General features: G+C 39.2%; 1 protein-coding gene across 4 annotated transcripts in view; it reads left to right on the top strand.

The window, feature by feature from the left end:
- Nucleotides 1-221: 221 nt before the first annotated feature.
- The window catches only part of PPP2R5A (protein phosphatase 2 regulatory subunit B'alpha), a 41,930-nt gene continuing 14,198 nt past the window's right edge, over nt 222-27,953 (top strand). The window contains exons 1-5 of one of the 4 annotated variants that reach the window (XM_068185727.1): nt 222-581; nt 829-1,055; nt 17,313-17,509; nt 22,584-22,685; nt 27,674-27,766. In XM_068185727.1, the coding sequence (XP_068041828.1) occupies nt 905-1,055; nt 17,313-17,509; nt 22,584-22,685; nt 27,674-27,766 (543 nt within the window). In that variant the 5' untranslated portion in view covers nt 222-581; nt 829-904. Of the gene's footprint in view, nt 1,056-13,659; nt 13,715-16,907; nt 16,930-17,312; nt 17,510-22,583; nt 22,686-27,673; nt 27,767-27,953 lie in introns of those variants that run through there. The other 3 variants (XM_068185726.1, XM_068185729.1, XM_068185728.1) reach the window with 3 other exon arrangements.

The raw sequence follows: 27,953 nt of genomic DNA, 5'->3' as shown, positions 1-27,953 counted from the left end.
CTCCCCCGCTCCCGGTTGGAGGAACTGGCTGTCAATCATCCGGTCCCCGGCGCGCGGCCCAACTCCCGCGTTCTGCCCAGGCCGCCGCGGGCGGAGAGGGGGGCGTTCCGCACTCCTCTCCCGCCATTGGTCGCTCTGGGCCGTCAATCACCTGTCGCCGCCAACCGCGGCCGCTGCCACCGCCCTCGCCCCGCCCCTCCCCCGCTCAACTCCGCTCGCTCCGCCAAGTTGCACGGCCGCTGCCCGGCGGCTCCGGGGTTCTGGCGGCGCCACGCGCGACGGCTCCCAGCGGAGCGCGGCCAGGCGGGATGACGGCGGAGGCGCGGGGAGCGCCCGGCGGCGGCTGAAGGCGGACAAGGGGCGTGTGGAAGCGAGCGGCTGAAGTCCAGGGGCGAGCTCGGCTGATGACAGCGGGCTCGACTGAAGGGGACGCGGAGCGAACGAAGCGGGAGCGGGGCAGCGGCGCCGCCGAGCCCGTCCCGCAGCGGGTCGCGCCTCGCCTGCCCTGAGGACAGAGGGACCCCGGGAGGGAAAGTTTGGCACTCGCCGGCCTCCGCCCCGCCGGGCGAAGTTGTCTTTGCGTTTGTTTGTTTGTTTTCCCTTTCCTCCTCCTCCTCCCCCCTTCCGCTCCCCCGCCGGCTCCGCGCGGGGAGGAAACGGCGAGGGAAGCAGGAACTGAGGAGCGACCCGGGAGCCTCCCCAGCGCCGGGCAGAGCCCGCTCCGCTCCTCTCCTTGTCGGTGCGGTGCGTGAGGGCAGCCAGGACTTCGTTTTTGGTGGTGTTTTTCGTTGTTGTTTTTTTTTTTTTTTTTTTTTTTTTTTTTTTAAGCCCCTTTGTTTTTTGCCCGCCCGCTTCTCCCTCCGGTACAATATATGCTCGTGGAGAGCCGCCCCGCCGCCCAGCCATGTCGGCGGCCATCTCTGCCGCGGAGAAGGTGGATGGCTTCACACGGAAATCGGTGCGCAAGGCGCAGAGGCAGAAGCGCTCGCAGGGCTCCTCGCAGTTCCGCAGCCAGGGCAGCCCGGTGGAGCTCTCGCCGCTGCCCCAGCTCAAAGGTACGAGCCTGCCCTCCCGCCCTCCCCTCCGGCTGCAGGTGCCGCTGCCCACACCGCCTGCCCTGGCTTGGCCCCTGCCCCGCGCCCTCTGCCCTTTAGCCGTGTCCTCCCCTGCCCCCGGTGCTTTCCAGGTAGGGACCCGCGGCAGGAATTCCTCCTCTGCTCGCACAAACCAGCGCCGCTGTCCCGGGCGCTGACTCCACTAACTCGCCACCCCCCTTTTCTGGCGGTTTCGCGAGTGTTTTAAGGTCTTATTGAGGAAAATGTGGACGATAAGTTGAGGTGAGGAGTGCAGGCAATTGAGCGCTAAAATCTGGGACCGAGCGGTGGCTCCTCCCACGGGGGGTTTTGCGAAGAGGAGCTCTGCCCGAGGCATGGCATCCTGAGTTACCGGAGAGAGTTCGCCTTCGGCTGCTCCGTGCTTCCGCACCGCTCTCGGACAGGGCTGGAACGACGTTTTGCTGCTCTCCAGGAGTTGCCTCGGAGACTTCCTCCAGCACAGTGCTGTGTGGAGACACTCTTAAGTGAATGAAAACTCTGGATGAAACGGAAAATAGACAGTGAAGGTTTTATCCGCTGTGCTGCTTCTAAAATTTGAGACGGCTCAGTTCATTAGGTCACAAAAATGAAGTGAAGTTCATTGCAACCATCTACATCTTTGAACATCCGAATACATTTCTGTATATTTTTTAAATTATGAAAAGGATATGCTGGGGAGAGAATACAAAACTTGTTATTAAAGCATTTGTCAGGGACTTGAAAAATAAGGGAGAGCGATTACCTTAACGTGACCTAGCATGTTAGTTTTACTTCCACTGGCTTTAAAGTCTTAAGGCTTTTGAATCTGCATCATATGATGGTGAAAAAAAATCTGATTTGCAGCAAATATACAGAACCTGAATGAGATATAGCAAACTTAACAGTATTCCTAGGTACTAAGTTTGGTTTTTTGTAAGTTTGATTTTTATGGCATTTACAATCATGTCTCTAGTGTTTTGAGGCTGTCACGTTTTCCTGCTCTTTGAGTGACAGATGTACATGAGTCATAAATCTGGCTCTTAGCAGAAATGTTATTGACTGGGAATAAGCTGAGGCAAGGGAGTAACAAGGGCAGGGTTGTTTGTTTGGTTTTAAAATGTTTGTGGCAGTGGTTTTGGGTGTAAGTTTTAACACAGTGGGGTTGTTCTCGCTGCTTGTTTTGGGCTTTCCTTCCTCTATGAAGTTGTGCTCGTCTTGGTCCACTACATTGATTTGAGGGATTTATAACCTGGATAATTTGTTTGAAATCAAGATTCAGTTTCTGCTGTTTCCATGCTGTTCAGACAATACATTTTCCTCAGAGCTTAATTTGAGAAACCACACTTGAGACTGTGTAGAGGCCCTTGGTAAATGCTGCGCATAGGTGGCAGACTTCAGAAAGTTTGAGTCCTGGTCCAGCAAACAGTTAAACATACGTGTGTGTTATGCAGGGAGCAATTCCAGCTTAAATCAGCAAAATGTCCCAAGTTTACATTCTTTGCTGAGCTGGGACTTTAATATTAAATTTTTAACTCTGCATTATTAAGTCTTGTAGTTTTGTGAGTGTGGTTTTACAGCTTTTTACTTGTAACGCAGAAAAATTTTGCATGGCATCAGCAGCTCAGATGTTTGGAAATTTGAAGCCATAAACCAGCAAAGGAATTTCTTCAGTTATGCAGGGTTTTATAGTAGTTTGATTTGCCTTATTGCCTTAAGTTTTTAAAGGAAAATCCCTTCAGTCTTTATGCTTATGATTCAGATGTGAAGTCTTGCCTTGGAGACCCGCTTCAGAACAGAAATTACGGGCAAAATATGCTTTTATGAGCTGTAGTATCCCAAGTAGCTAGTTTGCAGAAAGTCAAGCAGCCCTCCTTTTGCTTGTTTTTCCCCCTTAGGTTTGTGATGTTAGATTTGTCCTGTAGCTGTGGACATGGGATGGTTTCTTTTCATAATGCTCCCTCTCTCCTTTTTCCTTTTAAACCTTCCTTGCCTCTGAAACCAGAAAAGGTTCTAAAAAGAGTTTGCTCTCTCTACAAATGGATCGTTTTATAAAACTATTTGTTCTAATCATATGTGTCTTGGGAAGATAAATCTTTGCTTTATTCTTTAAAGTTGATATGGAATTCAGCAATAGTCTTGATGCTGCCAGTGTAATATCATCTACAGAATCATGAGCCAGAATTCCCAGGGATGGGCTGAAAAAGGAAAGTACAGTCAATATAATGATGCCTACGGGTGCTCAGCATACACTTAGTAATTAGGATACGTTTTTACGTTTTCAGACCTCTTCAAATAAGTGTTAAAACTGAGGTATTTCAAACCTGTATTGGGAGAAAATGGAATATTTTAAGATGAAAAGCAATTTGGTATTATGCTGCTGTAAAATATTTCATCTTGTTTATAGGTATTGTCTTGTTTAATCACTTTTAAGAGACAATATTCTAAAATAAGTACAAACAGTATTTTAAAACTCCCCAGTAGGTTTGTCAGACTGGCCTAAAGCACTTGCATCTATTTTACTTGAGGGAGAGATGTTCCAGAAGAGAAATAGAAATTACCCATCGCCTTAGAAAGTACCTTCTTAGGTGGAGAGTGTTGTGGGATTTTTCCTTTTCTGTAGGGGCTGTTTCATTTGCCACTGGAATGGCCAGCTCAGATGGTGAGACACTTTCAGAGTTGTATTGTTTCAAAGCCTTTAGACAGATAATCTTAAAAATACATATTTCTGCAGTTAATTGTACTGCTGCTCTGAATTACCAAAATTCTGTGCTTTGCCTGTGTATTTCTTCTCCTATCAGTGATACATCACATCTCTTGCTAGTGAGTAACAGTCCCCAGTAGCAGGAACTCTTCCTTTCAGAGGTGTTTTTTTGGGGGGGAGTGAGATGGAGAAGAGGGATGGTAAGATTGCGTGTTGTGATTAACATTCAGCTTGTCTTTGTGTGTGATGATATCTGTCCTGTGTAGGTGAAAGCTCAGCAAAACCTGACTGATGGCAGGATACTCAAAATAATTTAGTAATTTGTTCTTCAGTTAATTTAGGAGATTTCCTAGAGCATTGTTATTCAGGACAGTGTCCATCTTACTATATTATTTAACATCTGAATAAGAAATACTGAAAACACAGTGATTATATTTAAAAGAAAAAAAGATTGTTTATTCCCCCCCCAACACCTTCTTTTAGTTTTGTTACCTAAAGTTTGTGTAATAAAAGAATTTTTAAGAATCTTCAGCCAAAGTAATGTGCTGGAACGCAGCACAATTTTGTCATTTCACAGGCAATTCTCAGAGTGTTGCTTTTTAAAGAAATCTGGCAAAGGTAGTGTTATTTTTATTATCTTGAGAAGTGATAAATTTGTCCCTATAGGAGATTGTTTTACGAGACTGCAATAGAACGTGGCAGTTACCTTCATTTTTGAAAAAGAGATGCAACTTGACCTTGGAACCTGATCTGACTCTCTCCAGTAGATGTATGCATGCTTGTCTCTGTCACTTTTGGTTGAAGCAGCATGTAGAAATACAGGTGGAAAGTGGTGAATAGAAGACACAACTTGTTATTTTTATTTAGTGCAGTTAATATGGTCTGTCTGGTTGTAAAGCAAATAGGTTTTTTTTTATTCTGTGTACCAAAGATGTCAGCTGCAGCTGGAAAGAATAAACATTTCCTGATGCTTCTTACCCTCACAAGAGAAGAGTTGGAAAGTGGTCCAGAAATCTTTTAGCCGTGGACTAGCAGTAGTTAGAGGGATGTCTGTGGGGCTGAGAGTTACAGAGGTGGAGTGTACTGGAATGAGAGGTATTTTTAAGAAGTGCTAGTGTCAGCATTCAAACACAAGGTGTAAAATAGGTGTTAACTCTGGTTATTTTCTCTCCTTAAACCCTTGAGAGAGAGCTTGGCTTTGGCTCTAAACTAAGCTAAGCTTTTGTGGGAATGTTGCAGACAGGCCTGGTAACCTTGCTGATAGGTAAAATTTTAATGTTATTAAATCTGAGGATCAGTTCAAGCCTCACACTTTGAATGGTTTTGAGTCACATAGTGTGCTTCAGAGTGACATAAATAAGTGGATTTAAAAACAGCTGAGAGGAATTTTCTTGTCGTATTAAGTTGCCTTTGCTCCCCAAGGGAAAATGTGCTTCAGAGTTTTAGAATGGTTTACTTTTACTACAGCCTTAATAAATATTTATAAGTGAAAGGACAGTTTTCTCTCTCAGATTTGCACTTGTTTTTTTGTGTCCCTCATGATTAATTATTTCCTCTTCTGCAGTCCCTCATCCTCCACCTTTTGTATTCAACATCTCTTACTACTGTGATCATCTTGGATGAGTTTTTCCTTAAAAGTGAGAACCTTTAATTCAGATGAAGAATGAGGATATTCTGTGAGGAATTTATGTTTACCTTTTACTATAATCTCAGCAGGACATACTATGAAGTAGTCAAAACTTCCTTTTTAGTGAAGTTACAGTCTTGAGAAATAAACAACCTGTAACAGATGAAAAAGCTGTAGTAGTTCCATGAAAAACGAGCTGTTTGAATTTTTTTCTATATTTAGGAACTGTTCCTAGTTTATGGAGTGGAACATCTTGGTTTTTATTCTTAACAAATTGACCTTTTTATCTGTAGACTTGAATTTTTGGTCTTAGAATATACTTCCATCAAAAGCAACTCCTAAATATAGAGCCTATTGACTATCTTCACATGAACTTTTCTATTTCAATCTTTCACATCTTCGTGTGCCAGCTTTGTATCAGATTTCTTTTTCCATATTCATTGCTTTCTGGTTTAGTCAGATAGTAGTTTTGCTGGTGCTGAATTTAATGTTAGTTGCTGTGGGAAATACAAATGGAATTAGGTATTTCTTCAGGCTATCTGATCAAAAGATGATTACTTCAATCTGTAGATTTGAGGGGTTTTTTAACATCTGTCTATCTTAAAATCATTTAGTGCTTTTGAAAAGGTGTCATAACAACAGTTCTGGACAGATGAATATTCTTTTAAAGCACAGAGGGGATATGTGTTGTGTTCTGATTTTAAAAAAGACACTTACATTGAGAAGGCTGTAAAATTTAGCTTCTGTACACTTGTTGTCCTGACTCCTGTTTTAATCTAGCAGGTTAAAAAATTACGGCTTTTAGCAGCATGTGAATTTGGAGGGTTGGAGCTGCAGCCCAATTGGATTAATAGGTAGTAAATAACGCCTGTTTTACAAGACTCCCTTGGCAAAATGCTCTACTAGAAACTAGATAGTGACAGTTTCTTTTTAAAGTCTGAATCATTGATTCCATCAGAAAATTATTGAACTAGTTTGTCTCAAGTTTTGCTGCATTTGCTGCCAGTGAATAATGTTGTCTGCAAGATGCCTATTTCATAGTATGTTTCTGACTTGAAAGCAGAGTTGATCACAGTTAAGGTTGCTTTCAGTTTTCTTCCACAAGACCTTATTCTCAGCTGCTCACAACATTGCTGTATTGTTTGGACTGAAGTTTTCCATGCCAGGTATGGACAGTTTTATTTGCAACTCTTCCTCAGGCTAATTTTCTTATTTTCAGCAAAACCAATTCAAATTACTCTGAACACTAGAGGATAGGTAAATTGTATAGTGTCAATATTAAAAAAAAAAAAAAAAAACAAAAAAACCATGAATTGTGTTGAGGTTTAATGCTTGCTCTTCTTTGGAGCTTAGCACTTGGTTCTTAATGCAAATGAATCTCACGTGGTCCAAGTTCTTGTTGGTCCAATTGTAGCTCAGAAGCAGGACTGGTGAGTTGGTATTTACCAAACTGGTTTGTAGAGCTCCTTCAGGATCTGCTGTGCTGCTCCTGTCTGCCATGGGAGCTTTCTTTGGGCTTCTTGTCTGCAGTACTGCTAGGACAGCACCCAAGTGTAGGCAAAACCTGTCATTTTCTGTAAGCAAGAGCCCAGGAATGCATTACGGGTGGAGGCGTGGTATGGAACTGCTGAGATGATGGACAAGCCAAAGTGGGAAGAGAGGGCAGAAGTCAGCTGCTCTCCAGTGGCTGCTGGGAGCTCAGTGTTTGGAGTCTCAACACTCCTGTTGGCTGTGAAACCTTCTGGAAATATTTCTTACCATATTCTCTTCTAATTTCTTCATAACTTTCCATTGCAGCCATGGATTTTGAGCTTCCCATGATCTTCCTGAAACTTCACAGGCTTAGGGTTTTTGTTCTGTACATCAGGAATTGTTTGCAGATTAGCTGGCTCATCAAATGAGAGGGTTTTTTCATGAGAATTTAAAATTCAGGAGTGCTTAACTACATTTGGGGGTGGGAAGTGAAGCTGGGAAAGGCTGCTGAAATGTAAATGCAGAATACTAGGCCTCAGTATTTTAAGGGCATGGAGACTATGGGAACAAACAGTCTGATCAGAATTCAGCAGACCTATATCCTGCTAAAAGAGTAGCATGTACTGCTGCAATGGATATGGTGAAAAAAAGAGACTATAGATAAAAAAATAGAAATGGTGCTGTTGCGCTGCCTTTACTATTGGGAAAAGATGTCTGTCTCATTCTCATCCTAAGTTTTTTCTCTGTCCATTGTATATCTTGATCTTACCAAGTGAAGCTTTGGTGAAATTGATGGGGTTTGTCAGTTTTGTTGATATGCTAATATTCAGAAGAGAAATACAAATTTTGATGAGAAGTTGGGAGGTGGAGGTGAGAGTAACAGCAAAAATTATATTTTTGCATGTCTATTCAAGAACAATGCTGCAAAAGGAAGATGTGCTATTTCTAGTAAATAATTTTTTTAAAACACTAAGAATTTAAAAGATGATAAAGTTACTCCCTACAATAGGAGAAAAGCTTTCCATATTTTATACAAGTTTCGAATGACTTATTAGAAGTTTGTATCTGAGACCATCACGTGCTGGGAGAGTTGGCAAGCTGTGGATGACAGACAATGCAGTAGATCTCAGAAATGAAAGAGGAGGTGATTTGAGCAAGTTTAGAAGGGGACAATATAGCGTGGGGCAGGAAGGCTCATCTGAAAATAATCAGGAATAAAAAGTCACAGCAATGTCTCTAAATATGAAGGAGGAAACTGCTTCATTTCTGCTATAGTTGTATTAAAGGATTAGCAGAGTGCACCACTGCATAAACAAGTGAGCTTTTAGAAGTGATTTAATAGGTTTATTTCTGTAGATGCTTGGTCCTTCAAAATACAGAGACATAGTTTTTATTTTATTAATTTCATCCCATGTAAAATTGTATGGGAGAGTATGGGGGGGGGAAGTGGGTTTTTTAAAAAGGTTCTAATTTAGTGTGATTGTGTAAAACTTTTGAAAAGTGTGCTGTATTTTCCATTATAAATTCTATGCTTGAAATACGACATACATGTAAGATTGAAGTCTTGTTAAGCAGCAAAGTTTTGGTTCCCTGTCTATGTAAAAGCAACAAATAGTGAAAACTGAACTTAGGTCTTGAATTATGTATGGGAAACAAACTTGTGCATTTCAGCATAGTTGGATTCTGTAGGAAAGCAGTTCTTGTTGTTTTGAGAAGAAAAAATTAAGATATGAATATCACCACCCTCTTGAAAGACATGGACTTGGTCCCACAGTAAAGTCAGGAAGGGCAAGGTTTGGTAATACATATTTGTTCATTTTCCCTTAAGAGTAGGAAGCAGGATCAAAATAAACCAAATACATCAAAATTATGTAATTTGAGTTTTAAAATAGCCAAGTGATTTCACCAAATGGGAGAGGACTTAAAGTGCAGGTTCCCTCATTACTGAACACTTCATATTTAAACTTCTTGGTAGAAACAGTGTAACTGTTAGAGTATGCTTAAAATAGATGAAAAAATATCTCAACCTTTTATTTATGAGGCTAAATGTCTACCTCACTTAAATTACGCAAAGAGATCCCACAAATGTTTGCCATTTGTCTGCTCAGGATGATCTGTTCTTGTTCAGGTTGGTGGGAGTTGGGTCACTGAATGCAGCATGCCCAGGATTTCACCTGTATTCCCTGTGTAACTTAATCATAGTTCTTTACACTGCAACATAAGCATAAAGTGTCTCCTTACTGATCTGTGAAGACTTTGAAAAGTAAGAAACACCTGTTTAGCCAATTTGTGAACTATGTATTTATCCAAGGAGTTAATCCAGTACTTTTAATTTCCACGCAGATTTACACAGGAATCCAAAGGAAGAGGTGGGTTTTCCTTGCGTTTTGAAAAGTTAGATTGACTGTTTCCTCTGGCACACATTTCCTATTAAATTACTCCTCTATGCATCTCCTTAATATTTAAAAGCTAAGTGCTAAATTAACTACAAGATAAGTTTCTCTGCTTCTGTTAAATTGTGTTTAACAGCTACCCTTGGTTTCAATAAACGGTATTTTTATATTCACTTAGCACTAATATTGCCATGTGAAAGTTACATGAGTGTTTCTTCAAGTTTCTGGAAAATAAACAAACAAACTTGGTTTGTGTTGACTTGTATGTTCTTGTGTGATGTCAAATCATCTTACTCAAAATTAATTTTATCCTTAGATATGGTGAGGAAATGATGGGGAAATTAATAGATTTTTAATCTGTTAATAATATGCAACACAGATCCACTTATGGCATACTTCATAATTACCACTCATTAATTATAAACTACCATAATGTCAGTCAGACAGGAGTTTTGCAGTTGACTTAAAGGGATCTTAAATTGTAAATACAGTTGCTGTCCCTTCAGACTTACAAGGTACAAATCAAAGTGCTTAGGTGCCTGTGAATTGAAAATGTTATTAATGCAGTCCTAGATTATGGGTATTAAGCTGAAATTTTTACTGAGCCTGTATGGCACGCAACTTCGTCACCTGCTTTATGGCTGGCTGTGTGCCCTGGTAAAATGTGTGCAGAGCACTACAGGTGTTGAGGGGTAAAACAGGGAGCAGAGCTGCTCAGATTATTCTTTTAATTCTTAGCAGGGTAGATGTGAAATGCTTCCTTGAGTCCCCCTTGTCACCCTCAAGGGCTTTATTGCATAGTCAAAATTCCATTGGTGGAGAAGTGTAAATAAGGTCATATTTTGGGAACATGGAGCATCATAGCAATTGTCCCTTCTGACATTTTGGTTTGACACTCTCAGAAGCTTGGTCTGTAGTGTCCTTCCATTTCTGTACTCCCTTGGGTTTTTTTGGTGGTTAATTTTCCTGGCACAAGAGTGAGTTACCTGGAGTAACAAGTGGCTTGTGCAGCATCTCTGGGTACTTTCACCTTGTGGCTCATTCAGTGTAACCTGACTTAGGTTTTTAAAGAAATGACCTGTTTACATACGTAGGAATGATCTTTATTTGCCCTCTTGTTAGGAGGACTTCTTGAAAGCATCTCTATTTTGCCATAACAAAAACCTTTATTGCATTTCAGTATTTAAAAAGCTATTTAGGAGCTGTCTTTTCTGTTTGGGAAAGCAGTTTCAATTCTTGGGCCTGTGTATCAGTTTCTGTAATTTTAAGTTAAAGTGGTATCTATGCCATATTCACATCTTTTGAGAAACAATTTCCCATTCAAAAAATCAGTTACTCTATTTTCTTGACTGAGTGACCTGGCTATGCATATGAATTCCATAATAAGATTTATCACCCTTAAATTTAGAGGTCTCCTCCTTAAAGAGGCAGATTCCTGTTTTAAATTAATTTTTTTAGAGACTCTGGGTATATTCAAAAAAGGCTTACCCTGCCATATGATCAGTCACTAAAACTGCTTTATGGATTTTAAATATGGCAGCAAATACAGTAGCAGAGTGTGCCAAAGCCATAAATGAATGCATTGGAGAGCATTATAGTTGTCTTATAGGTGGGAGCAACCTTGTTTCAAGTACAAGAGCAGTGGGGGAGTAATTGTTTTTTGAAAATGTAACACTTCAGCTGTGTAAGAAGTGAAACTTCTTTAACTATTCTAATAAATACAGTTTCACTCTGAACAAAACTTCATATGGTTAGCCGTGTGCAAATTCCTCAAAACTCAGTGCTTTCAAAAGCAGCACTGATCCAACTGTGTCAGTCCATTGGACAATTTTTTCCCCCTGTTTTCCTTGTTGTTGCATGGAACTAAATTTCAGCTAGATTCTGAACTGCTGGCATGCTCTTGAGGTAACCTTTGTATTGTTACACTTGTACATTTTGTTAAGGGTGACTTTAGGGTGTTTTTTGTTCCTGTTCAAGTGATTGGTATGCTTGGTGAGTTTTTATTTGTTTAAAGAACCAATGGTGCTTTAATTCTTTTTTTAGAATGTGTGGTAGAAATAAGGTGAATTGTGGCAGACCCAGTTACTAGAGACTAACTTTAAGGATCAAGAGGATAATTTTTATTACTTTTTGCATCTTAACTGCTTGTTGTCTTCTGTAATTAAACAGTAAGAAATAGGGCTATTAATACAAAAGCATTTCAGTACTTTCTTACTCTCGGAAGTGTCTTGGTTGACTCAAATCTTAATTAAAATCAAGGGATTTAACATGGTGGTAGCTGGAGACTCTTAACTGTATGAGGTTATAAGAAAGCCTGGAAGATGGTAGAAACAATCTAGATAAGACACTTGCAACTCACTATCATTGCAAGAAGCCGTGTCACAGAATTTGTGACAGATGTTGTTAGATCAGCATGGGCTTTTCAGATTTTCTGGACTGATTGTTGAGGTCAACTGCTGGCCACGTGGAGCAGCAGATGAGACTCTGAACAAACAATATCTTACTGGGTGGGAGACAGCTTTCCAGGAGTACTTTTTACTAAATGACGTAAAAATTATCTGTAGCCTACACTTGTAGCTAACTCTCTAAATCACAGTGCTGTATGTGAAGAAAAGGAATTGTTGGTTGCTGTTCTCATCTAGGTTTACTTCTAATATGTGATTTCTTTTTTTTTTTTCCCTTCCCTGGCATGTATCACAGAATTAATCTTAAATTCTGAATATTCCAATGAGCGAAATTTCTGATTTTCTTACTATTTCAAAAGAGACTGGAGATTTACCATGTGGAGGGTGCCACTGTGTGCAGATCTTGCTTGATGACCATCTACAGGATAGTTTACTTAAAAATGGAAGTGCAGGAGAAGCTCAGCTTATTATCTTGATTGTCCCTTTGCAGTCCTGATTTCTGAAATGAAGAGATTAAATGTTAGTGTGAGCACCTGGGTCCTAGACAGGATTGACCAACTTGGCATTTCTGTGCCAAGTCCTTTTTTGGTTGTTTTGTTTTGGTTTTTGTTTATTTCCTACAGGTAGTATAAATTTCCTTTCAATAATGTTTGAAAATGCATTTTTATTTCATTGTCTTCCAAATCTCTTTCTCTAGTAAACAAACTTACTATTGAATAAGGAGCTGGTTAACTTTTAGGATACATAAGGTTGTTCTGACTCCCTTATCTGTCCTGGAAAGTCAGAGTTCTGTTTACTGACAACATGGAGGAAAATTCACTCAGCCCTTTCTGGCGTCCTAGCAACAGCTGCAGATTTTTGGGGTAACAGGTAATTCGAAAATACATTCTTTGAACTCTTGATTGGAGAGGGCAGAGGGAAAACCTACAACCCTGGTCTCCTAAAAAATAGTGCTTATTCTTTAGGGTGACAAAGATTTTTTTAATATGGAAAACCTGAAAATATTCATGAAAAGTACCTTGGATGCCTACGGTGCTGCACAGAGCTCATCTGAGTAGCCCCATCAGTTTCAGTGGGGCTGTTGAGCTGCCAAAAGCTGGAATTGTGGGAACTTCTCCTGTGGGTGCATGGAGTTACTGGGGAATGTTATACACTACCAGCCAAGTATACTTGGCTTAGGCAGCCAAGGATATGGGGGCTGCATTTTTTCTTTAAAAAGGAGCTTAAAGTGATTTAAAACAAAACAAAATCCCCAAAATAACCAAACCCCACAATAAACACTAAATCCAAAATGTATAATTCTCAAAAGTCTCTAACTTAACTGAAAAATCTTACCTACACTTTATCTCGTGCCTCAATACTTGGGTCATATGGTTCCAGAGGAGATGGTAAACTAACTTAGCAGCTCACTGCAGAGAGCTTCTGCTCCTGTCTCTAATTCTGTGCCAGAGCTGATGCTCATCAGGCCCCTCCAGAAGCCATTTAACCTCACTAATATGACCATGTTATTGAGTTAAAGCAGCTTGGGAAGAGCCTGACAAGTTCCAGAGCCGGTGCTGATGGATGGATGTGACTGGAACAGAGAAGGGGAAGGAAGGAGTAAATGGGAAAGGGGATAGCAGGGAGAGAGACCTCTCTCAGTCTCTGTCAGCCAACGCCTTTGCTGCCTGTCAGGCTGCAGATGGAGACTTCTGAGAACCTGGAAACACTCTGTGCCCCACTGTAAAATCAACTGCACCAAAACTGCAGTTGATGCAAAACCAAATCTCCTAACAATGTTTTGCCATGCCTATAAGACACTCAGATGCTAGGAGAGATCACAACAATCATATACACAGGAGCTCTCTGGGACAAAACCAAATATTAAATTTAGGTCAAATGGAACTCCCCATGCTTGGTTTATGTAAGTGGGGCAGAGTTTACCACACTACCTCCTTTTCAGACTAATGGTGTCTCTGAAAGGAGCAGGCTGTACAAAAACGTCGATTCATTTATCGTCCTGCTCCAGCAGATCCCTCCACCACTGAGTACAGCTGAATGCAGTGCGGTAGGTGTAACCAGGCAGCAGAGACTGAATCAGAAACTTTGCACTGTGGAATGCAGCATAATTATGACATGATCCTTTTCATGTATTCAGTTTGTCAGGGAATTATGTAGAAGTGCTTGGGCCTTCCCTAGAAAGATTAGTCTCTTAACTCAATATTCCATGCTCAGATTTGCACTGATGACCTTATAAATCTGTAAGCATTTGATTTAGAGACAAATCTGTACAATCATGCCGTTTCAATGTTTTAAAATTTCTGCTCAGGAAGAACTTCCAAGTCAAATTGCTTGCTACTTTTTGTCCTTTATTATTGTGCATACTGTCTGTAATGAGGGGAGGTTTGTAAACAGTAGAAATAGTCTGGAGAATTTAAGTATTATGAAGTGCAGCAATCAAATTAAGTATTTTAATCAGGTACAAGCTGTCTACTAATCTATCATTGAAATGACCAGAGGCAAGTCATAATTAAAGTGGATCATAATTTGCAATAATTCTTTTGGTGCTGGATGTTAAGTTTTTGTCTTCAGGATTTCCCATTATTATGCTTGATTCAGGGTTGTTTCATTGAGGCATCCACTGTCTACTTTGAACCTAATTTATCTTCTGTGGTCTTTATGGTATTTAGGGTATTTGAAGAATTACAGTTATCTTGAACTCCACATGTACGATGTAAATCTTCATAGAATATTAGATTGAAGCTGGTTTAAAAATCCATGCCGTGGGTTGTTCAGCTACTGAAGCCAAAAGCTTCAGTATTTATGCAGTTATGGTGGCACAGTTTATTTTATTCCTAGAACTAGAATAAACTATTGTGATATGATTTTGTTGTGGTATAAAGTTGTCTAGCTTTCACCATGCTGGGATAAAGGCAAGGCTTTGAAAAGTTAAGAGCCCTATCTGACAAACAAATTTTCCTCAATCACTTGGTGGTTCCCATAGTACCTTTCATAACATTCCTGGGACAAAAGTGCAATGTGTCAAGCAGGGATTGAGCACTTGAAGGCAGATTGTGCTGATAGAACAGAACTGGCTTTCTTGTTACCTTATTTTTGCCATAATTGCACATAATTTTCATCTCTTGCAGATGACTAGAGATGATAAGTTGATAAAATAATTGTGTTTCCCCTTGCAAGTCCAAAAAAAGGATGTATGCTTAGAAGAAGATACTTCCTTTGGTTTTACTTTAAATGTTTTAATAGTAACAAAACAGATGAATGGGCGGGTTTTTCATTGGAGGAAACATATCCAATTGAGAGAGATCGGGTGGCTAATGAAACGGACTGCTCATGCGTGGCAGGGGAGAGATTCTCTTTTACTCTGGTGTCTAACCAGACGTGGTTAATGCAGGAATTTATTTGGTATCCTAGGGAAGGTAATAAGTGATTTAACTATTTTGTATGAATTCCAGTTACTGGCTTTTAACCTGAGGTCTTGAGGTCTTTAGTCTGTTTGAAGTATTAGAAGTATTTAGGTGCTGTCTGCTGGTTTTTGAAACTTCTAAGTAAATTTTGCTTAGTGATACTTCATTTTTAATTTTTTGAATTTTTTTTATCATCAGCTATCTGTATTGTATTAGCTGTGCCTCACTTGTGGACCTTTGTAAGTCAGACTGTAGTTGAGTTTATAGTGAGAAAAAATAAGAGTAGGCTTGGTTCCTCTGTTAGTCTGGCTGTCAGCTTGGGGCTAGCAACCAAAAAAGCTGCCCTCCCTGTGTCAGTTCCTTAAATTAGGCTTTTTTGGATTTTATCCTCAGCATGTCACTGTTGCTGCTTTGTTGCTATGATACAATACTTACTCATGCAATCCGCTGTAGAATATTAGAAGATCTGAGCTGAAATGTTACGTAACTTACAAATGTTTTTACAGCTGATGTTCATTATTTTGCAGAGTGTAACAATTTGTGTCTTTGTAGTTATCTGAGTGAAAAAAGCATCTTGCAAGGTTTTTTCTTCAATAGAAAAACGGTTCAAATGGCAGAATTGACACTCAAGTGTGAATCGTTCTTTTTGAGGGAGTAGTAATTGCTGGCTCGTTCAAAAGCTCCCTGAAGTTGTTATGCTCAGCTAATAGAATCATAACTGGAAAAGGGAGCACAATCCAGTATTCCAGTGCCTGAGTTTCCAGGGCCCAGTGAGCAGTATGGGTTACACTGGAGATGTGTCAGTCCATTTCAGCAATTACTTTTTGCTTATGGAAACGAAGCAATTCTATCAGATAACTACTGAATATTAAACCTGCTGTTGACTGTTGTTGTTCCAGCCACTAAATGAAAGGTGGTTTGGTAGGAAACTTGAGAAACAGGCATTATCAGAGTGAACTGTTAAAGGTATAAACTTAATGATGATTGTTGAATTAGAATAGTTCTAAAACATTAAAGAGAAACATGAGATTTTTCATGATTTGTTCAGGTTTTAAAGTGAAACTTAAGATTTTTAGTACTCAATTGCCTTTTCTTGTCTTGATAATTTATTTTTTTTTTTGTGATGAAACAGCAGTGCTCATAGCAATACTGGAGTGAATGAATGGTGCTAAGGGATGGAGTCAGGCTGTAAGCAGTCTTGAAAATTCTTCAGGGGAGAACATTCTCTATTTGGACATAAAATTGGGAGTACTATTTTTTCACCCGAGTGAAATGCCAACTGGCTGATAGATGAGGTGATGCTGTATTGGTGGCTTCAAACCCCTATAAACAGTTGAAAACAAGAAAAAAAGACATATTAAACTAAATTTTCAGTTAAAACCATGACTTTTTTATGGTTGTTATGATCGTGCAGCTTTCAAACAGTTATAACATATTAAGGATGTATTAAATTTTTGAAGAGTGTAGTGCTTGATAATCCATCTCTTAGAGTAGATGTGAAATGCTTGTGGAAGAATTCTGCTTATCAGATTACAGAGGTACTGAATGCTAAAATGAAAATGCTAAGTCACAGCCAAACACATCTTAATAGGCCAGAAAATCTGGAAAACCCTAATATGACTAAGATTGTCATAAATTATTTAGACCAAGGCTTTAAAATTCAGGATTAATCCTTTCAAAATATTGGAATTCTTTCTTCAGAGAAACGTTGATCACATGATGTTGAAAGTATGTGAAGCATTTTGCATTGGGGTAAAAAGACAAGGTTCCTTCAAAGCAGATTTTACAGCTTTTAAGCAGGTTACATAATGAAGGATTAGGGAACAGAATGAGACAAATCGGATGAATGAAAGGTTAGTTTGATGCACTGCTTCTGGATATGACTTTTGGTGATGGAGAGCTGAGACTTGTTAATGTTTATGTATTTAAAATAAAGTTATTTCAGTAGCTTATTGCTGGGTAAATAAATTTACTGCCATGTCTTTGTCCATTAATTCTTTCATGTACCAAAAGTTGGGGATGGTGGGTGTTCTATTCTGACGTACAGATATTTTCAGTTTTGGCAAAATTGCTTAATAATTTCTTATTAGTTTGCTGACTATAAAGCACAGCTTTTCCCCATTAAAAAAAACAAGTAATAGCTATAAAAATTCTTGTCAACAAAATAGATTTAGAAATCTGGTTTTGCTTCTATAGACTTTAATGTTTGGGTTTTTTTTTTTTTTTTCTTTTATAGATGCCACCTTCAATGAACAGCAAGATCTTTTTTGTCAGAAGTTGCAACAGTGTTGTGTGCTCTTTGACTTCATGGACTCTGTTTCAGACCTGAAAAGCAAAGAAATCAAGAGAGCAACACTGAATGAACTGGTTGAATATGTTTCAACAAATCGTGGAGTGATTGTTGAATCAGCTTATGCTGACATAGTGAAAATGGTAAGTAGAATGCTCTTGTTATAGTTTGTATTTTAATGAAATATCTTAATCAGTTTATGTCTGTAATGGCATTTAACTCAGAATTGTGGTTGGTTATTCTGCTTATACAATATAACGTAATTTGTTAATGGTAACTAGGCTCAGAAAGGCTTGTAAAAACAAACAACTTTCAAGTTTTAATTATTAGCTGAAACATGATGCATTCAGGTTAATTAAAGTAAAAGAACTAGTACACTGCAGCTACTTGCAGTCTGGGTAAGCTTTAAAGTTGTTCTCTTTCAGAAAATAGCAATATTTCAGTGCTGCCTATCTTTATTTTCTAGAGGCAGTGGAGAGTTTGGCTAAAGTTTTCTGGTAGTGATTGCTGCAGATGCTGGTGACAGCAGAAAGGTTTATCAGTAAAAGCAACTCTACTTTGTAAATACTTTTTATGGCTGTTTGTTATTATTTTGGCCTTGGAGAGCTGTACTAGAGTAGCCTAAGTGGTTTGCTGAAATTATAAACCATAGGATGACTTGTCCCATGCAATTGCTGCTAATGGCTTGTTGAATAATGAACAACATATTTGTGGTTATCTGCTGACTTTCCCAGGTGTTTATGTACATTTTCAAATGCTACTTAAGTAATGTTTTTGATCTGCCTATACCCCATGTACAGGGAATGCAATCGAAAGACACTTGAGAATAATCTGAAATTTGAGAATAATCTGAATTTTTTTTTCCTAGAAGTGTGAAATGTAAAAGCAATGGCTTTAGTGCCTGTGCATTTACATTAATGGTTCTCTAAACTTTGGTGAAGTTTACATAGATAAAATGCTGACTTTAAAAGAGCTCTCAGGAGCATAAGCAGAGCAGTTCAAATATACAGCCTGAAACTTGTGTAGTTCCCTACACAGTACAAGTTAGGTATTTTTTAAGGTTCATTTTGTTTGTTGTTCGGTGGTTTGTTTGTTGTTTGGTTGGGGCTTTTTTCTGGGCAGCTGATAGGGAAGATCTGATCTTTAATGTAAATAAGTGTGGAAGTTTTGCCATTATACTGAAGGGCTAGGATTATTGAAACCCTTTTAATTGTTTTGGCTGTTTCAGCAGATGCTTATTAAGTTTTACAAAAAAATCTAGGACACTGGGGGGTTTTGTATAGTTTCATTTTTTAAAGGACCTGGTTTTCTGTCCTAAATGTTTTTTACATATGAAAATAAAGGACAAAGTATGTTCACCTCTTCTTAGGCTTCTTTTTTTTTTTCTTGCTGCTGGTGGCAGCAAGCCTGAATCCTTGCAGTATTTTCTTATTGTGTGTGCCCTCTGTTGCCCCTTGTTAGAAGAAAGAATATACTAACTAGCCCATAGTACTTGTTGAAGGGAGGTTTTCTTTTATATTGGAGTTGTTTTCTTTTCTTGGAGATAAGGCGGTGTTGAGCTGTTCTTTTGAGGGTTTTTTGTTGTGCAAATGATTGGATTCTGTGGATGCTTGTTTTTCCTTCCATAACAAATTTCCATCTCCTTTTCTCCCATAAAATGACAGAAAGTGAAGAAGCTCAGTGAGAGCTTTAAATGCTCAGTGAGAGCTTTTTGAGAGCTTGAGACAAAAGATCCCTCCAAGCTTGAATTGTATTTCTAATCTCCCTGGCAACTGGCAGCAGAAAAGGCCTTTGCTGTGAATTAGGAGCAAGTACCAGCTTTCAGAAAAAAATCTGCATGGGTCTGTCTCTCCCTCCACATAACACCTGTGTCAGGCTTGAGGCCTTTCTTGATAGCAAAACTTGTACGAGATTGAAGAGTTAGTGTTTCACTTCTGTTTTGTTTGGGTTTTAAGTTTTTAGGCTGTTCAGTGTTCCTGCGTTAAAAGAAAAAAAAAAAAGTTGAATTTTACTGCAAAGTTTGAAGTGTGTTTTTGGGATGAAAAAGTAGAAATGACCTTAATGAAATCCAGCTATAATCTGGCTGGTAGTAAAAGACAAGCAGACTAAAAAATTCCCTGAAAAAAGCCAGAATGGCAGCAGTGGCAGAAGCAGAAACAATTTCTTTCCAGAGCCCCTTTCTTTCCCTAGGCTTGAGACAACTTCTGTCCAGCTCACAGAGGAAACAGCCTCAGGTTTCAAACAGGTTTCCTTGGAGTCGCCTGAGCTGCAGGGAGGCTAAGTCAACAATGCCTTAAATATAGCAGGAGGGGAAATAAAATGTTCTTTCTGACCAGTGCATGGGCAAGGTCTGTGCAGGTGAGGAGGTGTCTGGCATTCTTTCCTTCCCTGGTCTCTGTTGCCAGGATAGCTGCTGAACCAAGTATCACACAGGCTCCTGTGCTTGTCTCTGCTCTGCTTGGATCCTGAGGCAGGGAGCTCGAAATGATACCAGTGTCATTTCTAGCCACTGACAATGGAACAACATCATTAAAAAAAGTCTGTGTTTAAACAGATATGCAGGACACTCTGTAGATTATCTTCTTGGTGCCCTGGGCAAGCAGATTTTCCTTCAGCTGAGGGGGAGTTTTGCTTACAAATAGTTTTGAAGGTGTAGCACAGCAGTCAGTGCACCTCTGTTCTGGGTCATCCAAAACAGGTGTCTTCTCTGGAAATTCTCAGTTAAAGCATTCTGAGGCTAAAATGAAATTAGGATTTGGCATTGTGAATGTTTTAATTTTTAAAACTTCCTGGGAAATTAGAAAGTTCTACCTTGTATCAGTTTTGGGAACATGACAGGAGTGTCTCTTCAGTACACATAACTCTTCATCTCCTTATGCCCATCAACCATGCCTTGTTCCCCAGCAGCATGTAAAAATCTAATATAATGAGATTGTCCTAACAGGCTGTATGAGTTGTGAATTCAGAATTTAAAAGAAATCAGCTATCCTCAATCTGCACTGAAAAAAAACACTCAGAAATTGGAATTGAACCTAGTATCTTTTAGTTTAGATCAAATGTACAGACAATAAGAGACTTTTTCTTTTTTGTTTTAATAAAACATAATTGCTGTATCTCGGTACACTAACTGGCACATTTTCTGATGCCATTTTTGGAAAACTTGGGGCTTTAATTTAGAAAGCTGATGCTGGATTTATCTGGAAATCTATCTAACCTTTTATGATTTATGTTTCTGAAATCACAGTTTTGGGATAAGACATAACTTAGGAAAGAAAAAGAATGTTTTAAATACTATGAGAGGCTATAGAGAAGAATTTGCAAAAGTACTGCAAACATAATAACGTAAATTAACTGGGTTCTTTTGGAAAGACAGGCTAGTATGTAAAAAGGGTGCAAGGTTTATTTGAAGTTTCGTATATTCTCGAGAGATGAATAATGCTGGTGGAAGTACTGAATACTCTGAAAATCATACAATTGGCTGAGAGGCTTGCTAATTGTCTCTCCTACAGAAGTGCATTTAGTAGCTTTGTTTGGGACATGAAACTTACTACTCTGAGGTTCTGTGCTGAAGGCTGACCAGCTCAGTTCAGCAAGATGCATCTAGAAAGAAAAAGTGTTCTCAGGGGATGTTACCAGAACACTTGCAAGCAGTGGTAAAACATTGTCTGTAGGAGACTGATTCATATGCTGGAGGGTTTTATTGAATACCTGGTAAGAGTAAACAAAGCGAATAAGAGAACCAGGATTGTAATGCTGGTTTTTAAGCTTGATTAAAATTAATGTTCTGTGACTCCTGTTTCCCCCTCCTCTCCTCCCCTAATTTTTTGTTCTTGAGCTTTGGAATCCCAAGTCCCTTGTGTTTACAACATTAAAGGACACCTGTACTGTTTTTTCTGGGGTTGTTAGTTCGGGTGGTTTTATTTGGTTTGGGTTTTTGTTTTGTTTTTCCATGGTTTTTCCTGTGCATTAAGCTCGGAGACAGCTGAGCCCGTCCCCACAGAACTTCATTGCCCTTCCAGTCCAGGACAGCAGTGCTGTGGCTTTGCCATCTCCCAACAGGAGACAGTGACACGACACGGAGCAAAGGGCATAGCGGGAAGTGCAAAGTCAGTTTATGCAATAGCTGTGTATCTTGTTGAATGAAGCAGCTGATTCTTATGTGCAGAGCCAGCTGGGTGACTTCAGGATCTTTCTAAAGTCCTTTTGCTAGATTCTTCAAACACCTTGGAGACTCCTTGGAATATGTACAGGAGGATTTTCTGCAAACTGTCAAACAGCTTCTTTTGTGCTTAGTAGGCTTGGGTGATAAGCAGCTACTTGAAACAAATTTGGTCAAAAAGTCTAAAAGAGTTAAAAAGGTGATTGGAAAAGTCGGGTTAAACTTGTTCCTGAAAGAATGGTAGAAAATGTAGAAATGAAGGGAACTGCATGTTCTCTTTTGTTTGTGCTAGAGATTTAAATCCACTATGTGCTATCTGGTGCAAGAGATTACTTTTTTCCTTTGACATCTGAATGGTCTTCTATCTATATTTCAATATACTTCAAAAATCCTTGAAGAAACCTTTTTAAACTTGTCCTTTTGAAATTGATTTGATGTGACTGTATCATACTAAAAGTAACCTAGAGTAACTGTAAGAAAAAATAGCTACTATGTGAAATGGAAAAGCTAGAATGGTTATGTGTTTCTAACTTTCCAAACCCTTGAAACATCTTGAAATAATCAAAGGTGAAAAATGTAAACAGAAATATCTTGAAATCAAGTAAAGAATTTTAGAAATAAGATGCATTTTTGGGATTGTTTGCCTTACATGACAGACATGCTCTCTCTTAAGTGGAGAGAGCTCTCTTTAAATCATAATTGATTAGGTGTGTTTTATTTGTGTTCTTATATAAAAACAGCTGTTGGTGTCATGTAGTTAAAAATTGTTTTTGATAGGGAACTTCCATAGTTTCAGGGAAAATTCTGGAATATGACCATGTCTAGCTCCAGGCTTGTAAAGCAGTTGAGACAAAAGTTACTTTCTTATCTTACTGACATCTTACAGACTTCTGGCTGTTTTTATTTTGCAGTTTTGAAAAAATGAGGTAGTGATTTCTTATGTTACTTTTTTTAGATGGCTTTGTTTCATTTGATTTCAGGATAAATGCAGTACCTTAATGAATGTGATCTGTGAAAGCATAAACAATGATACAATTAAGTTTTTTTTTTGCTTGCAGATCAGTTCTAATATTTTCAGAACACTTCCACCTAGTGATAACCCAGATTTTGATCCAGAAGAAGATGAACCAACTCTTGAAGCCTCATGGCCCCACATACAGGTGTGTGATTCCTTTACTTCTAAGCCTTCTTGTAAAGCAAGAAACATGGATACTTCAGTCATTTTGTGCCTTTGTTAAGAACAAGAAAATTGCTTTTATAATACAATGAAGTTTTTATACTTGAGAGGGAAAAAAAATTGGTGCTTTTTTTAGCATGTATAAATATGGTTGCATGTAACTCTTCCAAGTGGCTCAAATACTATTTTTTAAACAGAGGGATTGCACTGTTAAAATGTGGTGAATGTATGTCTTAAAACTGTGGATATTTTAGGTAATTATGTTCCTCACCTAACAGGTTTGTTTTCTGCAACTGGGCAACTTTTTAGTGTTGCTTCAATAAAATATAAGTTAATATTAACAGTTCTGTTTCTCGTGGCAAGAGTAAAAAATGGAGTAATAGCCTTTATTTGTCCTTTGAGGAAATAGAAATCCCCTCCTTCTTCCCCACTCTCTTCCCTCCCTCCATGCCAAAACTTGACAATATCAGCGTTGTTTGGTAACAGTTGCATGGTTATTCCATTGTTGCACTTCTGGGGTGATCTCATGATTTTTAGCTCTGCTGCATCAATCATGTGATTGACTTGAAATACCGCTGAATTTTATTTTATTTTCAATTAACTCTTAGAAGCTGTAAATGTCGAATTACATATCTCGGGTAGTTCATTGCTGAATTTATGTAAGTAGCATCTGTTAAAGAAAAGAGAAGTAGCAACTCCTAGCAGTGGGTAGCTTAGGCTGCTGCACATCTGCATACCATTGCTCTCTCCTCTCAAGGGCTAAAATGCTACTCTGCCTCTGTAGTGTTACAGTTCTAATGCATGCACAAGTGCTCTTATTTAAAAACTGGGCTTCTAATATTGACTCTAAAAGGTATGTATTCAGCATAGTATTTCAGACTTAAATCAAACAAGAATTAAGTTATCACAAAAAATAACTCTGCAGGTTAAAGGGTGTGATAATTATTTTCTTATATATGGCCAATTCTAATTCATAGGAGAAATGGCTATAACTGAACTAGATACGAGGCTTGTCTTTGTTGGGTGGGAGGGTGCAAGAGCTAAGCAAATGTCTCTTGTCAGCAGCAGCAGCACCATCTGACTTCTAACTACCTGTGTCTCAGAGGTAAAATTTGTAAATGCTAGCTCAGTTCACTTTAGGTCATAATTAAACTCTAGTCCTGTTCATAGAAAAAGGCCTGTGGATTTTGTGATCAGTTCACTTGTGCCTTAGGCTTGCCTGAGAGGAACTGAAAGAGGTTTGTAGCCTGTGGTATTATTTGAAATTTTATTTTCAGGTTTATTCCTTGCTGTTTTCCAAGGGAGTTTTTGCCAGGCTGTCTGGTCACTGGTTGTGGATTTCCCTCTCCCATGTGTGTTGTTCATCCTGTCCTTGGAATAGATCACTCCTTGCAGCACAATGGAAACAGTTTGTGTTTGCCACTCTGTCCTTCTACAGTGCATGTGCTACTGGACCATAGAAGATGGAGTTGGATAACTTGCTCATTGCCCTTCTGGAGCACAAAGCTGCTGGAAATGTCAGATTTTGTTTGTGGAAGAAAGGCTGTACACAGCCATTCTCCTCCCCAGCAAAATGCACCATTATTTTTGTCATAGTCTGAAGGACTGCTGTAGGAGGGAAGGTGTGGATGTTTTGCTGGCTGTGATTTGTGACAGATAAATTACAAACAAATTCAATATTGTATCCTGATCTGCAGTCAGGTAGCCAGTTTTCTGGGAGAGGAAAGAAAAAAAAATCTGAACCTCTACTCTTCTCTTCTTGAATCTGTTGACATAATTGCTTAGTAAATTACCATTGTGTGTAGCCACAACAAAAGACTCCAGACCTTCAGTAAAATGAGTGGCACTTGAAAGATGTTGCTTTAAAGCAGTGCTCAAGATGGTTTGTAACAGCCAAAGTAGGTTGAATGTTATTTAAAACCAACCATTTAAAGCATTTTGAAGCTTAGGGAGTTGCAGAGTTGGTGGAATTGGTAGTTTAAAGCAATAATATTCTAGTGGTCCTTGCAAGACTGAATCACTAAAGCATTAGGAGTTGTATTTCATAGCTCTTTGACCCAAGCAGACCAGTTTTGAGAACAAAAAATACTAAATCCAATATCTTTCCCCTGATTTAGTATTTCCAAAAGTAATGTTTCTGTTAAGAAAGCTGAGCGTGCTTGTCTCTTTAGCTAGGCTCTGTTGTGGGCAGAATCTGTTCTGGTAGCCCTAGTTTGATTGTTGTTATGCTTTTAAGTTTGCAAACATTAGCATACAGGAGAAGTGAGAGTTTGACTTAACCAGAAATGACCACTGCAACTTGATTCCTGAAATGCCCTGGATAAAGAGGCTTTCATGTATCTCCCAAGGCTCACAAGGATTTCCAAGGTTATTTGATACCATACCCAGTTGATATCTTGAATTTAATCTTAGACAGCTTGTGACAAGATGTTGCAGCATTGTGCTTTTCACTTAGTTCATCTGCTTGATGTCTGTTGCAGTCATTATACCTATTTATGGAAAGAAGCCATCGTTATCCTTCCTCCCCTGTCCTTTAGGGAAAACAAAAGATGTCAATTTAGTGTTCACTCTTAGAAAGTGTTCTATCCCATGACAATTCTGGTGGCTCTTTCTCTGTATCCTTTCAGGTTTTAATAAATTTCCTCAAGCACATGTAGGTCTGTGCATCTCTGTTTCTGCTGTCAGTGTCTTCCCGGAATATCCTAGGATTACATCTGTCACTTCCATAGCTTCATTGTGAGGATGGATCTGAGTCATCCTATGGTTAACCCTTTCTCAGCTTAAGGGCTTGCAAATGCTTAGCAAATGCTTTTTCTTGAAACTCCCAACTTTGCCTTTGAGTTTGCAAACTCCAAGTTTGAAAACTTGGAACTCCAAGTTTACCTTTGAGTGACTTTGCAATCTTTGAGTTTCATCCTGTATTTATTCTTCTAGAGCTTCAGGGTTAACTTGTCCTTTCTTGTGGGTAACGTGACATGCTTTTATTTTCTATTTTCCCCCCTGCTGGTAGCTACTAATATTAAGGCAATTATCACGCATGGCTGTTCTTTCTTGTTGTCACTGACAGAAATATTTCATATAGCAATTTATTACAGAAATCTTGAATAAAATTGAGTTCCAAAATTAATCCCTATGAAGCTGTGCTCTATAACCTCCCTTTGGCCATACTTTGCCCATTTCTATATGAATTTATCCAGTTACTAATTTGAAAAAGATCAGTAGAATCTAGAACCACTAGAATGTTTTGTGTTGGAAGGGACCTTTGAAAATCACCTTAGTCCGAGTCCCCTGCCATGAGAACAGACATCTTACACGAGATCAGGTTGCTCAAGGCACCTGCTGAGTTTGGTGTCATCTGCAAACATGCTGAAGGTGCTCTCAGTTCCACTGTCTGTGTCACTGATAGAGGTATTAAACAGCCATGGTTGAGCACTTTCTATGGCAGAGGTAATTTTAAAGGGTAGCATTTAAAATTCTACTACTGGATTGTCTGTTATGGTGCCAAGAGGATGGTGCCTGTGACAGGACAAGGAGAAATAGCCATACATTGGGACAGATGAGGAACTTGACACTGAGGGTGGCAGAGCACTGGTTCAGGCTGCCCAGGAAGGTCATGGTCTCTTTCTCTGCAGAAATTCAAACCCCACCTGTTCCTCTGTCACCTGCTCTAGGTGACCCTGCCTTGGCAGGGGGTTGGACTAGATGATTTCCAGAGATCCCTAACAATCCTGTTATTCTATGTAAACTGCTGATAGGAAAAGCTCTTCTTGCAGTCTGTCAGAGGGGGACAAAGTGAAGGGTAGCTTGGGTTTCTGAGCCTCTGCTGTGCAGATACAGCACACCCTCCTTGAGGCTATGCATAAGTAACTGTCAGCTCAAATGTTCTACATAAAAGTACTTACTGTCATGCATTTTTCTGAAGTGAGGTTCCTAATTATAATTATGAATTACTCAGGTGTTGGCTCTCAGTTTAGTTAAGTACTCACTGTGGTAATAGTTGAAATTCATGCCTTTGAGTATGAGCAGAGCTCTGCATGGGTTTTATTTAGAAGCCCAGTCAGTGATGGCATTATGTACCTAAATTGCATTGTAGTGTTATTACTAATCAGTTGTTTAATTATATGGAGTTATGAAATAGGCACTGAGACCATGAACAACTCTGAATGTAATCTAAGTATAAGCATCTTTCATCTCAGTTCTGTCTTAGTGAAGAGATGCCTTCTGTGTACTTTATTAATCTGCCATTGTTTTGCAAGTGCAGTGTTTTGTCTTGTACTTCTGATGAACCCCAAAATATGGGACTTGTGCTCTGGCCTCTTCATGCCACTCTCAGCTAGCCCAGGCCTTTGGTAGCTCTGTCTCTTGTCAGGATTTTTATCTCTGGGCATTGTGGGATTATAGCAAATAGGAACTTGAACTAAGTAGAAATAACATGCTACAAAGGAGTTTATAGGATATAGAAGCCTAATTTTAATCTGAATTCTTTCAGTTTCTGTGAATTCATTGAGCTGTTTTAATACAACTTTTCATTTTCAGAGTTTGTGGTCAAAACTTCATTTCAGGAACATTTAGTAGATTTTTCTTCATCTCTTTAAGGACTTATGTAATGTTAGAGCACTTAATTTAACTCTCAGTGATGCTCAATGTTTGGTAACCTATTTCTGCATAATAAGTTCTTAACATGGAGGAATGTAGCATTTAGAACTTGTTTTTTGTCCACTGGTGGTATTTTCAGTAGATTATTTATTAAGCTTTGACTTTTCTGGGAATTAAAGGGTTCTGTGTACTTACTGTAATTCTTTCAGTAAATTCCAGTAGGAACTGTGGTTAAGCAGTGATGTGTTAGGCTTTGATTCCTCTTGTACTTTTGAGTGTGTGAATAGTCCCACTGACTTTGGTGGTGGTGACAAGGCTGAGATCTGCGTTATGGTGTACTTCCTAATTTCAGAATTTTCATTTCTATGTTTGTAGCTGGTGTATGAGTTTTTCCTGAGGTTTTTGGAGAGCCCGGATTTTCAGCCCAGCATTGCGAAGCGATACATTGACCAGAGATTTGTACAGCAGGTAAGAGGGGAGTGTTAAAGTTGAAAGTGGGATTTAAGGATCACCTCTTGAGCTCAGTTTATCAGATGGACTCTTAAAGCTTTCCTGTTGACACAGAGTAAATTTCTGTTGTTGCAGCAGTGGTTTCTGCCAAGCACTAAATAAACAGCACATCATACCACAGGGGCTATATGAAATTAGTAACTTC

The sequence above is a fragment of the Anomalospiza imberbis genome, chromosome 3, assembly GCF_031753505.1.
Source record: "Anomalospiza imberbis isolate Cuckoo-Finch-1a 21T00152 chromosome 3, ASM3175350v1, whole genome shotgun sequence".
Taxonomy (NCBI): Eukaryota; Metazoa; Chordata; class Aves; order Passeriformes; family Viduidae; genus Anomalospiza; species Anomalospiza imberbis.
The sequence above is the reverse complement of the archived record's forward strand: the minus strand, read 5'-3'. Positions and strand labels throughout refer to the sequence as shown.